The sequence below is a fragment of the Polypterus senegalus genome, chromosome 5 (assembly GCF_016835505.1).
Source record: "Polypterus senegalus isolate Bchr_013 chromosome 5, ASM1683550v1, whole genome shotgun sequence".
In the NCBI taxonomy this organism is placed as follows: Eukaryota; Metazoa; Chordata; class Cladistia; order Polypteriformes; family Polypteridae; genus Polypterus; species Polypterus senegalus.
In genome coordinates this window covers 205,596,607-205,611,536 of record NC_053158.1, presented here as the reverse complement: position 1 = coordinate 205,611,536, position 14,930 = coordinate 205,596,607, and the positions used below count along the sequence as shown (strand labels likewise).

The following is a 14,930-nucleotide window of genomic DNA, read 5'->3' as shown; positions in this document are numbered from 1 at the left end:
GCAAATCTGGGTGGTCTTAATCAGAAACATTGAACAGGACCCGAGCTCAGGTGCTACCTACTGTGCATCCTTGCAATTCAGTGCATTGAACCTAAAGTTCTTAATTCTGATGGGAAGTCATGGCAAACTCTGGACGCCCGGTGACCCCCCGCATCATCTAGTGGGTCCCTTTTGGATCGAGTCCTTCCTCTGTGGTCAGCCAGGGCCAGACACTGAAGCCCCTTCTGCTTTGCCACCCCCAAAGACCACCCGTCAATGACATGTTTCCCCTGGTTCACCTTATGATGACAGTCGGCGACATGCAGATGTGACTTACGTTTTAGAATGTTCCTCTGCTCCAATTCTTCAGCAGTTGGCCTCTGACTTAAGCGCCTGCGAAATAAGACAAGGATCAGTTTCTGGACCATCTCAGTTCAGGGGCTTCATCGCCTTTCCAAAGTGAAACTGCTCTCCAGCGGAGAGCAACTTGCGCCTTCTTGCCTAAAAGTAAACTTTGGGATGGAGCTGACGGGACTTCTGAAACAAACAAAAGACAAAAAGGACGACGGGAGAAGAGGAGGAGGAGGAGGTACAATTAAGAACGGCGCAGGAGCAGAGGCCAGTCACATCTTGTCAGACGGACTTTCCATGCCCTCGTATGTTGTGATCGCTCGCTTTTCACCACTTCCTTCCTCCTACGCAGCCTTAGTCAGCAATCAGCCACCCCGTGTGTCACAACACATTCAGTCGACGGCAGTGAACTGCTGCCCAGGGCAGGGAGGGCAAAAAAGAGGAAAGCGGGCGCCAAAAACTAAATGGAACCGCCCGCACCCCATCCGACCCTGCACTAAAGTAAACCCACCCCGGACCAAACACCTGAGACACCTGTGTCACCATGGACACCGAAAACAAACATCACCCCCAAAAATGGAAAACAAGCAAACCGCCACCAGAAAAAAATAAAATCCTGTCCACCTCTGCCAGGAATGAAGCAGACACCTGTCCTCCCCAGCATGGAAACAAACATCAGCAGTACCGCCCCCCCCCATGACGAAAAAAAAATACACCCTCCCCCCACCATAGAAAGTGAATGTACCCCACTAGTCCACAGACTGTCCGGGGGCACAAATTAGCATCCACTGGTGGGAACAGTGACTTTAGGGGTGGCCCAGGGCCAGACCTCAGACAGCGGGACGCTGAAGTGTAGAATTCATGATGGGCTGATGTGAAGTGACGCTGACAGCCACTCCACTGTTTAGCCTAATATGCTTATAAGTCAGGTCTGTCCACCTATTATATAGTGCCTTTCACACCCAGATCTGTTCTATAGTGCCCTTCACCTCTAACTACACTCTTTCAATCTTTATTATTTTGTGACTTTTATGCAGTGCCTTTCATGGGCTCTCTTCTCTCTTATGCAGTCCCCAGCTTACCCTGTCTTATATTTCTTATATACTGCATTTCATACAGTATTTTTATTTATATCATATTTATTTTATAGTGCCTTTCATACCTGTTTAGCTATCTGCCTTATGTAGTGCATTTTATATCGGTGTCTGCCTACAATCACCATCATGACGTTACAGTGGACTCAGAAAGTTTTGAGACCCCTTCACTTTCTGCACCCTTTATTGTGCTGTTGATTTCATTTGAAAAGGTTGCGCTTGATATTTTTGCCCATCCATACATTTAATAACCCATAATGACGCAGTGACAACATGTCAATAAATGTATTTTATAGCAAAAACTGTGGTCTTTCATTCACAGAAGTCATACTGTAAGACTCTTAATTCAGTGCTCTCTCAAAGCCCCTTTGGCAGCAACTTCAGCTTTGGGTCTTCTAGGTTTGTCTCTACAAGCTTTGCACACCTCGATTTTTTTTTTTTTTGTACGTAGTTTATCCCTTTCTTTTTGGCAGATCCATTCAAGTTCTGTTAAACTGCACGGGAAGCATCTGTAAACTGCCATCTTCTTGTCTCCCCCCATGTATTCTATGGGGGGTTTAAGTCTGGGCCACTCCAGGACATTCCAAGACTTGTCCAGAAGTGTGTTGTCTTGGCTGTATGTTTGGGGTCCTTGTCATGCTGGAAGGTGAGCTGTCACCGCAGTCTCAGATGACATGCACTCATTCTCTTCAAGGACCTCTCTGTATTTGGCTTCATTATTCCTTCTCCTCAGACCTGACCAGTCCCCCTGTCCCTGATGCTGCCATCACCAGGCTTCACCATAAGGATGCTGTTAGGCAGGTGATGAGCAGTGCCTGGTCTTTGCCGACATAGTGCTTGGAGTTTCGCCCAGAGAGTTCAATTTTTGTCTCATGAGATCAGAGAATCTTTTCCCTCAGTGCTCTCAAGAGTCCTTAGAACTGCTATATGACTTCTTCTCAAGAATGGCTTCCCTCTAAGCACTCTACCATAAACTCCTGATTGACCGAGTGCTGCTGAGGTGGTTGTCCTTCCAAAGGGTTTTTACCATCTCGGCAGAGGACCTCTGAAGCTCTTTTAGTTTTAGTCACCTCCCTGACCAAGCCTCATATTGCATGTTTTTTTTTTAGTTTGGTCATCTCCAGAAGGACCAAACTTCTTTGATTCCACAATCCTGGAGGCCTATGAGCTCCTGGGTACACTCAAAGCTTTAGGAATGGTTGGATCCCCTCGCCCCGATCTGTCTGGAGGTCTACAGAGAGTTGCTTGGACCCGACCTGCAGTGTGAATTGTTGGACCTTCTATACACACAGGTAGACAGACGTGTGCCTTTCTAAGTCATGTCCTGACAGTTCAGTTTGCTCCAGGTGGACTTCAGTCATCTTCTAGAAACATCCGTCCATCCATCCATTATCCAACCCGCTATATCCTAACTACAGAGTCACGGGGGTCTGCTGGAGCCAATCCCAGCCAACACAGGGTGCAAGGCATGAAATAAACCCTGGGCAGGGCGCCTGCCCACCTCAGGGCACACACACCAAGCACACACATGGGACAATTTAGAATCGCCAATGCAATAACCTGCATGTCTTTGGCCTGTGGGAGGAAACCCACGCAGATATGAGGAGAACATGCAAACTCCACGAAGGGAGGACCCGGGAAGCAAACCCTTAAGGGTCTCCTAACTACAAGGCAGCAGCGCTATGCTCTGCGCCACCATGCCACCCTTCTAGAAACATCTCAAGCAAACAGGAGCCACCTGAGCACAACATGGAGTGCCACAGTTAAGGGTCTGAGTAGCTCTATGAATGAGAGATTTCCATTTTTAGTTTTGAATAGGATTTTGAAAAGATGACCACCTCAACGGCACTCCATCAATCAGAGGTGTTTATGGTCCTCAAGTGACCCAACCAAAGCCCAAACAGGAGCAGAGAGACCTGAAGATGGCAGTTTACAGACGCCACTCATACAATTTACTGGCACTTGACGGGAATCTGCTAGGAAGAATGGGATCAACTGCCCAAATCCAGGTAGGCCAAGCTTGTAGAGACTTCCCAAGAAAGACTCAAAGCCGGAATTGCTGCCAAAGGGGCTTCTACAAAGTGCTGAATGAAGGGTCTGAATACTTCTAGGAAGAAGACATTTCAGCTTTTGATTTTTAATTCAATTTCTGTAAATGTGATGTCACTTTGTCATTATGGGCTATTTAGTGTAGAATGATGGACAAAAGTGTCAAATGTATTGATTTCAAATTAAGCCTGCAACACCATAGAGTGTGTGGAAAGTGAAGGGTCTCGGTACTTTCTGACTCCATTGTATTACCTAACATGAATGGCAGGCTTTCACGTTACGTTTATCAGGACACCAACAGGCATCACCCTTTCCTACAACACACGCTGATATCCAACATGCTGAGCTCACCGACTCATAAAGACAAATGGCAGAGCAGACTATCCAGGGCACTCACCGCTTTAGCAATGGTTTGGTCCTCTCATCCTGGTCTGTGCCTCACCACAGTTTGTTCTACAGAGAGGTCCGTGGGTCCTGACATGGCTCCCAACAACTCTAGAAGGACACCTGGTGGCTCCAAACTTCTTCCATTTCACAACTGTGGAGACCACCGAAGCTACCGGGGGCGCTCAACGCTTTAGAAATGGTTTTATCCCCTTGTCCCAATCAGTGCCTCACCACAGATTGATCAACAGAGGGTCCCTTGGACCTCCTGGCTTCCAGTGTGAATTGCAGGACCCTCGATATACAGTGGTGTGAAAAACTATTTGCCCCCTTCCTGATTTCTTATTCTTTTGCATGTTTGTCACACAATGTTTCTGATCATCAAACACATTTAACCATTAGTCAAATATAACACAAGTAAACACAAAATGCAGTTTTTAAATGATGGTTTTTATTATTTAGGGAGAAAAAATCCAAACCTACATGGCCCTGTGTGAAAAAGTAATTGCCCCCGGAACCTAATAACTGGTTGGGCCACCCTTAGCAGCAATAACTGCAGTCAAGCGTTTGTGATAACTTGCAATGAGTCTTTTACTGCGCTCTGGAGGAATTTTGGCCCACTCATCTTTGCAGAATTGTTGTAATTCAGCTTTATTTGAAGGTTTTCTAGCATGAAGCGCCTTTTTAAGGTCATGCCATAGCATCTCAATTGGATTCAGGTCAGGACTTTGACTAGGCCACTCCAAAGTCTTCATTTTGTTTTTCTTCAGCCATTCAGAGGTGGATTTGCTGGTGTGTTTTGGGTCATTGTCCTGTTGCAGCACCCAAGATCGCTTCAGCTTGAGTTGACGAACAGATGGCCGGACATTCTCCTTCAGGATTTTTTGGTAGACAGTAGAATTCATGGTTCCATCTATCACAGCAAGCCTTCCAGGTCCTGAAGCAGCAAAACAACCCCAGACCATCACACTACCACCACCATATTTTACTGTTGGTATGATGTTCTTTTTCTGAAATGCTGTGTTCCTTTTACGCCAGATGTAACGGACATTTGCCTTCCAAAAGTTCAACTTTTGTCTCATCAGTCCACAAGGTATTTTCCCAAAAGTCTTGGCAATCATTGAGATGTTTCTTAGCAAAATTGAGACGAGCCCTAATGTTCTTTTGCTTAACAGTGGTTTGCGTCTTGGAAATCTGCCATGCAGGCCGTTTTTGCAGGCCAGTCTCTTTCTTATGGTGGAGTCGTGAACACTGACCTTAATTGAGGCAAGTGAGGCCTGCAGTTCTTTAGACGTTGTCCTGGGGTCTTTGTGACCTCTCGGATGAGTCGTCTCTCGCTCTTGGGGTAATTTTGGTCGGCTGGCCACTCCTGGGAAGGTTCACCACTGTTCCATGTTTTTGCCATTTGTGGATAATGGCTCTCACTGTGGTTCGCTGGAGTCCCAAAGCTTTAGAAATGGCTTTATAACCTTTACCAGACTGATAGATCTCAATGACTTCTGTTCTCATTTGTTCCTGAATTTCTTTGGATCTTGGCATGATGTCTAGCTTTTGAGGTGCTTTTGGTCGACTTCTCTGTGTCAGGCAGCTCCTATTGAACTGATTTCTTGATTGAAACAGGTGTGGCAGTAATCAGGAAATTGAACTCAGGTGTGATACACCAGTTAGGTGATTTTTAACAAGGGGCAATTACTTTTTTACACAGGGCCATATAGGTTTGGATTTTTTTTTCCTCCCTAAATAATAAAACCATCATTTAAAAACTGCATTTTGTGTTTACTTGTGTTATATTTGACTAATGGTTAAATGTGTTTGATGATCAGAAACATTTTGTGTGACAAACATGCAAAAGAATAAGAAATCAGGAAGGGGGCAAATAGTTTTTCACACCACTGTACACAGGTGTGTTTTTCTAAACACCACCCAGTCAAAACCCTTTGCCACAGGTGGACTCCATTCATTTCTAGAAACATCTCCAGGAGAATTCAAGCAAACAGGATGGACCCGAGCATCACTCGGAGTGCCACAGTAAAAAGGGGTCTGAGCCTGAGAGGATCTGCCAGGTGGAATGGTAGTCATGGCCTAAAACCAGGTGTGCAAAGCTTGCAGAGATTTTACCTAAAAAGACTCCCAAGCTTCAGGGGGCTTCAACAGAGTACTGCATTAAGGGTCTGCATACTTCCACGAATGAGAGATTTCAGGTTTTGATTTTTAATCCATTTGCCGATCTTTCTGTTAACACGTTCTCACTTTGTCATGATGGGTTATTGAGTGTAGACCGATGGGCAAAACTGGGCAATTTCTCCATTTTCAAATGAAATGGACAGCACAATAAAGCGTGCAGAAAGTAAAGGGGTCTCAATACGTTACGTTGTGAATCCACCGTACTACTGCGAATGCCAGGCTTTTACCATTACGCCATGCACATTACACTTTGCTTTTCATAGATACTTTCTGAATCCACGGTGGTTTGGGAGTCTCTCGAGTGCCAGGCGGGGTGGCTGGCACTGATGACAAGTCTCCTGTTATTTTGATTTTTCTTCTCCTCAGCTTCTCATATGTCCCACAGAAGCACCCTGATCTGACGCTACACCTCCTGTACTTTTTCTCCAATCTGCTGGTGAGGGTGCAGGTGGGGATTAGGTCAGGCAGGGGTGGGGTAAGCTTTTGTGTCGGAGGTTGTCCATTGACACTGTAAAGGTAAAAATGTGGGGTCTGGGATGCTCCCCACCCACATACCTGTGCAGCCTGTCGAGCGTCAGGGAAAAAACGAAAAATGTCAAAACACAAAGACTTCAAAGGCGCAGGAACACTGGCAGTGCCGCACTCTGCATGAGGCCTGATGGGCGCAGCCTGAGCCCAGTGCCATACAAGGTGGCGCCGGATCATCTCTGCCACTATGTCTGGTTTTTAATGTCTGCTTTGTATACTGCCCTGTGTGTTATGATTTAATCTGATGTGAGGCCTTCAGAAATGTTTCTGAATCCCACCAGCCTGCCCAGAGGAGGTGCACCGGAAGTGAGCCCAGATACCATCAGAGTGGTGGGCTTCAGCCTACACCAACCCCAAATGTGCTTCAAAATCAAAGTTCAATAAAGTTCATCCATCGTCCAAACCCGCTTCATGGGGAAGCTGGAGCCAAGTATAGAGCACGAGGCAGGGCCATCAACTGGACAGGGTGGCCAGTCCATCACTAGGCAAACACACACACACACACACACAAACTGGCCCATTTAGCATCGCTAGTCCACCTAATGTGCATGTCTTTGGACTGTGGGAGCAAACCCAAGCAGAGATGAGGAAGACATGCAAAGTCTATTCAGGTAGGACCTGGGACATGAAGCCAGCCTCCATGTTGTGAGGCAGCAGTGCTAGCACTACACAAACCACGCTGTCCTAAAGGTAAAACAACATACAATGAAATGCCCCAAAACACACTCGAAATGCTCCACAAGGGAGGGGATCACCGTGAACCCCTGGCTGGTGTAGAGGTAGCCAATGAAGTTGAACTTTATAAAGGAAGGGCGTCTTGGTGAGTGAGAGGTTGGGAGCCTGCACTGATACAGAGCGTTGCTGCACCCACCACACGACAAACCACCTCAGTATCCCAATAGGACCCGAGTGCAGTCGTTCAACGGGTGACACCTCAGCACCACACTAGTTCAGATGGAATGGAGCAGCGTGAGGTGTTTTACAGTGGCTGGAGTGCCAATCCTGCCACCAACACCCGAGTCTTCTCTTGCAAGTTGCAGTTTAAGGGTCTTGCTCAGGGACCCAATGGAGTAAAGTGACCTCTGGCATTGACGGGATTTGAACCAATTGCCAGTGCAGATCCCCAGCCTCAGTAAACCCCCTCCATCCACTTACTGTAGAAACAGGAAACAAAAACACAACAAATTAGTTCACAGAAGCAAAAAATGATTTTCCAAACAGGCAATCCAAAGCAAACAAAACTCAGTATGAAACTCCAGGGATGAACATGAAAGAAAACACAAAACTCACAAATCCCACCAAAATCCACCAGAGGGCGTTCAAAAATCAACAACTGTGGACTTCAATTCCCAGCATGCCTTTACAGGGCAAGGGGTGGTCCCTTAAAGGTGATTGATGGGTGGCCCCTCCTCTTTGGGATCAACCAAGAAATACAAGAAACACAAGGGAACTGCAAAACACACATAGATACTACTTAATAACCAAGAAGAATCGGGTGCAGGCCCAAATCCTGAGGCAAAGGGTTGTAAAGAGAAAACACCCAAAAAGGGAGAGAGAAAAATCAGAAATAACAACAAAAAACCATCAGACCCAAAAACAAGAATAATACTTTAAATATATAAATATTTATGAACTAAAAGAAAGGAACTTCAAAAACAAAACTGAAGCAATTAATATCAAAAAAAGCGTTTCCCACAAGAGGCAAACAAAAGTTTAACAATACAATCCAGAATTCCAAAATTAAAAATGTCCATAAATTGAAAACTCCATTAGCTTTCAGATAAATCCAAAACAGCAAGCACAAAAGTAGAAACATCCACGTCAATCTAGGACACAAGTGTCTGAGTGCCTGTGCATCTACAGCATGTGACTCTATGGTTGCTTTGTCTCTCTAATTCCAACAGATGGTGCATCGCAAACATTTGCAGTAATTAAATGGACTGCATTTCTCATCCTAACAGATGGTGCATCTTTAACTTTTGTAGTAAAAAACACCTTGCATATGGTATTCCAACAGATGGCGCATTGCAATCATTTGTAGTAATAAAATGCATTGCATTTATCATTCTAACATATGGCTCATCACAAACATTAACATTGCTTTTACGAAATATAACAGAGACATATACATTGTATTTTCTGTATCAATGTGTCCACCCAGTTGTTATGTCTTACCAACAAATGGCACATCCCAAACATTTGTAGCAATAAAATGGAGAGCATTTCACATTCCAACAGATGGTGCATCATTAACTTCTGTAGTAAAAAATGCCTTGCATATGGTATTCCAACAGAGGGTGCATTGCAAACATTTGCTGTAATACATTTTATTAATACAAATAAGTGTTCATGTGCCTGTGCATCTATGTGACTGGTTTTCAGTCGCTCTGTCATTCCAACAGATAGCACATCACAATCATCTGTAGTAATAAATTACACTGCATTTGTCATTCCAACAGATGGTGCATCACACACATCTATAGTACTGCATTTTATTACTACATTTAAGTATCTGTGTACCTGTGGTGTCTATGTGTCCATATGGTTGCATTTTCCATTCCAACTGGTAGGGCATCACAAACAATTTTACTAATAAAATGCACTGCATTTGTTCTTCCAACAGTTGGTTCATCACAAACATTAGCACAGCTTTTATGAATTCCATACAAAACAGCATATTACAGAGACCTTTTCATTGCATGTTTCATTCCAACAGATGGTGCATTACACTTACACTTACATTTATAATAATGCATTTTATTAGAACAAATAATTGTCTTTGTACTTGTGTATCCATGTCTCCTTGCAGTTGCTACGTCTCTGTCATTCCAACAGATGGTGCATCACAAACATTTGTTGTAATGCATTTTATTACTACAAATAAGCATTTGTGTGCCTGTAAATCTATGTGTCCATGCGGTTGCATTTGTCATTCCAACTGATGGTGCATTACAAACATTTGTAGTAATACTTTTATTATATCTGCTTATATTTTTGTACAGATGCTACTCATACAATCTACTGGCACATGAAAGGATCAGCTGGCAAGAATGGGATCCGCTGCCCAAATCCAGGTAGGCCAAACTTGTAGAGACTTCCCAAGGAAGACTCAAAGCTGGAATTGCTGCCAAAAGGGGCTTCTAGAATGAAGGGTCTGAATACTTCTAGGAGGAAGAAGTTTTAGCTTTCGATTCTTAATAAATTTGCAAACCTTTCTGTAAACGTCATGTCACTTTGTCATTATGGGTTATGGAGTGCATAGTGATGAACACAAATGGCAAATGTATCAATTTAAAATTATTTCAAATGAATTAATCTTTAATAATTACAACTGCTGTAAAAGCAAGACAGTGTTTGGTAAGTGGCATATGACCAAAAGTTAATGTGTGGGCACCCATATGCTTGCTAGTGCTGGTGACAGCGAGTCCCTGTGTAGAATGCTGTGGAGTGACTACCAATTGGCACCGGTCGAGTCATTGTCTGGATAGGATCACTGTGTGTTAATCTTCAAGGGTGAGAGTAGATTAACCCAGTAAACACTTCTGGTAAGTCTCACAAATTTCACGTCAATGCAAAGGACCATACTGGTCACGGAGGACCATATAGTGTGCAGAAACTGAAGGGTCTCGATACTTTCTGACTCCGCTGTAGTATCGCGAATGGCAGACTTTAATGTTATTTTTTATCAGGACACCAACATGCATCACCATTTACTACAACACACACACACACAAATCCATGACGTCCACCACATCGAGTCCTACGACACATAAAGACAAATGGCAGAGCAGACTACAAATATCCAGGGCTGGTGACAAATGCCAGGGTCGGGCGTGTGTCAGTGCCTACCGTGTCAGCTTGGTTCCAATCTGCTGCCTCATCTCCAGCCTCTCTTCATCTGTCTGCATAGGGATGATGTTTTTCTCCTCCAGCTCTCTTTTGGAAGGCCGGTTGCTCAGCTTTATTGCCAGCGAGTCTTTTCTGCAGACCTTTAAGGCCAAAGAACCTGAGAAGGAAGACACAGGAAAGGTCAGCTTTTGGAAAGAGCGAGGGGGAAAAAACAACATCTGGGATCAGAAAGAAACGACGCACGTCTCCAAAGTTACACCGCAGGCCTTAATGGTTTGCAGCAGGTGTCATCGCAACCGTGTGACATATGGCAGCAACGGTTAAAAAAGGAGGTTGGGAAAAACGTAAAGGCGGTTAGAAAGAAATATTACAGATGACGTGATCAATATCCAGCTTAGAAAATGACTTACAAACCAGCAGAGCGCACATTAAGATATTGTGATTCCAGCCTGCTTACGATTCCAAGGTTTAATAACACAAGAGCAGGAGGCCCCGCCCCAAAAGGTGTGGACTGGTCTGCCTGCCACTATAAGAGACACCCCCTTCGGTCTCAGCTTTCAAGACTCACGACTTCAGTTTAGCACACCCTGACTAGAGCTGCTGATGAACTGTGCAGACTTCACCTCTGGTGTTAGTCATGAGCACTAACACAGTTATAATCTGATACCCGCCTACTCTGATTCTCTTCATGGCACTCACATGTGGCACTTGATGCCACAAGTCTACTGCCAAGCTGCTTGCCTGCCCATCTCTGAAAAAGGAGTAGCGGAGTCATCGGTTAGAAGGGTCCTTTCATCTGATTGGCCGGCCCAGCACTGACTCAGTTGCGGATTGGCCAATGAGGAGAGGTGGCTTGTTGGCCAAGGTCTCCATGCCTCATATGTGACAGTTCTGTACTTGGTGAGTGGTTTCATCTACTCTGGCACTTTGCTTTGCAGTCTCTACTATTACTATTGTACTGTTGTATTGTATTCCTCAGGTGGCCATGACGGTTTGGCCATCTGGCTCTGTAAAGAGGATGACTTGAGTTCTGTTCTCTGTATTGTATTGTATTGTATTGTATTGTATTGACTCCGTTTTTTGACAGTCATTGCATGCCCACCCTACCTGGAAAGGGGGTTTCTCTCTCTCTCTCTCTCTGAATTATCTTTCTCAAGATTTCTTCCATTGTTTCCCTACAAGTTTGTTCTTGCTTTCTTGGGGATTCAAGGCTTTGCTGTCAAAAAAGAGGGCCACTCCTTGTATGATTTTGGGTTATACAAGACATACATAGATGTTGTTGTTCAAGGAGAAGTGTCTGTCTGTCTGTTTACCTGTGTGTCTGTCCAGTTGCTATGTCTCTGTCATTCCAACAGGTGGCGCATCACAAACATTAACACTGCTTTTACAAATCCCATATCATGTAGCATATAACAGAGATATATACATTGCATTTGGCATTCCAACAGATGGTGCACCACACTCATTCTGATTTTCCATTATGTTTTTGACTCGTTTGCTCTGGATTGCCTTTAAGGCACCTGCTCTGCTGCAGTTTAGAAGCCTTTTTTAGTATATTGCCATTTTTCTTACTAAATGTTTCATTTTTTTAAAGGGCTTACGGTTATCCCTCATTTTCTTGGGGCTTTTGGTGACACCTTACAGTTGTTTTGCCTGCACCAATCACCTCCCATTTTTTGGACTTGCTACAGTTGAAGCCAACAGAGAGCATCAGGGGTCTTGCTGAAGTCAGGTGAGCCTCTGCCCGGCTTGTTTTAGGAGCCTCCAGTTCATAACAGACCCCAGTAATGACATCCAACTGATGACTCCTTGTTGGCTCCACTGATCTCATCATGGCAAGTGTTCACAAAATACACATTTGGAATCAAATGTAAAGCATGAAAGGCACTATATAAAGTGACAAGAGGTTCGGCCCTGCTATTACGAATGTCCTCATTATGCACATTCACTTGGCAACCGTCAACAAAGTGACCCTCATGTAGCCAGGAGAGAGTCACTTGACCTGAAATGTGGGGACAGCTGAACTGTGCATTCCCTCCTTGGAAAGCTACTTGGGGTCAAAGTTATCAGCTAAATAAAAATAAAAAAATCCAAAAACACAACCCACAATTTGAAGCAATTTTTCATTCAAATTTTTATAATTTTAAAACACGGCCGGCTTGTTTCCTGCCTTTGTGCAAACTTGAGCTCCCTACAATACCGGCGGGCAGCAGTGGATGTCAAATCTGCTATAAGAAACGCAAGTGAAGGATTACTTGTAAAAAGTGAGCCGTCGTCATCGTCGTCTTCCTCCTCATCTTCATCCTCATCGTCCTCATCCTGATACAAACTGGGCGCGTCCTCGTAATCGGACTCATTAGGCACATTTTCTTTGTCGTCGTCACACTCGATCACCACTGTTGGCACTGGCCGCCCGTCGAGCGAGCTTCCTTGGACGGTGTGGAGACCGGAGCTGCGAAAAGGAGAAAGAAAGAAAGAAAAGAAAGTGAAGGAGGCTGCAAGAAAGTGAGCACGGCGGCTCAGTTCACCTTTACATAGCAACTGTCATTGAGGGGACACGTCACACAGGTCACCGTCATACAGCCACTTATAATGAGTGGACGGTGTGCACCACAGGGTGGCTCAGTTACTGCAGAATGCAATTCATCTTCGTTTAGCAGCCATGCCTGATGGGACAATGACAGGTCAGCTTCGCAGCAGATGACAGAGCAATTCGTCCTTTTACAGAAACCTTCACAGAGTGGACGCTGCATGTCACAGGTCAGCTCACCTTTATATCGAAACTTTCAATGAGTGGACATCATGCACGACAGGTGAGTTTACCTTCATATGAATGGACATTGCACACGACTGGTCGATTCAATTTTATATAGCAAGTGGACACTGCATGTGACAGGTCAGCTGACCTTTATATCGAAACTTTCAATGAGTGCACATCGTGCACGGCAGGTTTCTGTACAATGCAGTTTACTTTTATATGGCAGCTTTGATAGAGTGGACACCGTGTCCGACAGGTCAGTTTCCTTTCATATGAATGGACATTGCACCCGACCGGTCAATTCACTTTTATATAGCAACTATCAAAGGGTGGATGCTACATGTCATCGGTCAGTTCCTCTCTATATAGTGACTTTCAATGAGCAGATGGTGCATCCAGCAGGTTGGTTTAGAATCTAAACTGGGTCCTCAACTCCCAGTGGCTGCAGGTTTTCATTCTCACCCTTTTCTTAATCGGTGACCTGTTTTTGCTCCTAATTAACTCTTTTCCATTCATTTTAATTGACTTGTTCTTTTTTTTTTTATTTATTGCTTCGTTTCTTTCCTTAAACAGAAATGACATCTGAAGTGAGGGAGCCAGCAGAAGACCAACTAAGTCAGGGCCTCAAACTCCAACCAGTTGTTTAATTTGGCTCAGATTATCTTATTCTTCATTAAACACGTTTTTTTAATTCCATGGCTTGTTGCTGCTCTCATTGTGTAATAGCAGACATGTCCGACATTGTGGATTTTCTCTTTTCTATGAGCTCCGTTAAGATGTTTTAGAGACCTGAGCAGATGCTCATTCCTGGGACCTTCATTTTTCTTTATTTTCAGATATGGACCTACCCTACCCTAACCCTACCCTACCCTAACCCTAGTTGTTTTGGCTCATTTTATATCTCATTATTGTTTGGCAGCTAAACAATTAAGGGGTCTGAGTCGTCAAGAGCAAGTCAATTGAAATCAATAGGAGCAAAAACAGGTCACTTATTAAGAAAACGGGTTAGAATGAAAACCGGCAGCCATGGTGGTCCTCCAGGAGCGGAGTTGGGGACCCCTGGGGTAGATCCTATAAAATGCAGCTCATTTTTAAATAGCGTGGACCAACAGGGGGCGCACAGCTCCCCAAATCTCGGACACAACCGCCAGTTCAGCGACACACACGCTTTACCTTCGCTCCCCACAGCACCGGGTAGCACAGTACAGCACAGCACACCAAATACCCGTCCCCTCTGCCGTCTTCTTCTTCTCCTCTCCACTCCTCCTCTTGGCAAGCTTTGTCCTCTTTCGTCCCTGAATGGAGTGAGGTGACTTCTTTTAAGATGGCTCATCAATCAGACCCCCGCACCCCAGGAGTGGTAAAAGCCCAAAGTAGGGCTCCCCCAGGTGGACCCTGCACAAAACCCAACAGGGCTGTGCCAAACTCCAGCTCCCAGCATGCCTTGGGGGAATCCATGGTGCCACAGCTGCCCTCTAGCGTCCCGGGGAAGGTAGTGCCCTGCCGATGCTCTCTGTCTCCTCGGGTCCTTCCATCCAACTGACGTCCCGGCCGGGTAAGGGCTGTGGCTGCCCCTCACATTAGCAGTTTTCATAGCGTCGACACAATCCACGACAGGTCAGTTTGTATGGACGTTCACACGAGAAGTCGATTCACTTTTTCTATACTATAAGCACATCGGTTCAAAACTCCCTGAGGTGCCAAACTGACCAGCAAAGGCACTTTAACTTCTGAGGTTCTTTTTATACTGGCGG

At 44.9% G+C, this 14,930-nt stretch overlaps 1 protein-coding gene and 1 long non-coding RNA gene across 8 annotated transcripts in view; one reads left to right on the top strand and one right to left on the bottom strand.

The window, feature by feature from the left end:
- The window catches only part of LOC120529827 (phosphatase and actin regulator 1-like), a 269,957-nt gene that overhangs the window by 27,288 nt on the left and 227,739 nt on the right, over positions 1 to 14,930 (bottom strand). For all 7 annotated transcript variants that reach the window (XM_039754013.1, XM_039754010.1, XM_039754016.1 and 4 more), the window contains 3 exons: positions 12,674 to 12,870; positions 10,419 to 10,575; positions 317 to 372 (listed from right to left, as the gene is read on the bottom strand). In XM_039754013.1, coding sequence (XP_039609947.1) covers positions 317 to 372; positions 10,419 to 10,575; positions 12,674 to 12,870 — 410 coding nt within the window. The remainder of the gene's footprint in view (positions 1 to 316; positions 373 to 10,418; positions 10,576 to 12,673; positions 12,871 to 14,930) is intronic.
- The window catches only part of LOC120529829, a 31,959-nt gene that overhangs the window by 14,790 nt on the left and 2,239 nt on the right, over positions 1 to 14,930 (top strand). The window contains exon 2 of the long non-coding RNA XR_005633819.1: positions 9,572 to 9,643. This is a non-coding gene — a long non-coding RNA (uncharacterized LOC120529829). The remainder of the gene's footprint in view (positions 1 to 9,571; positions 9,644 to 14,930) is intronic.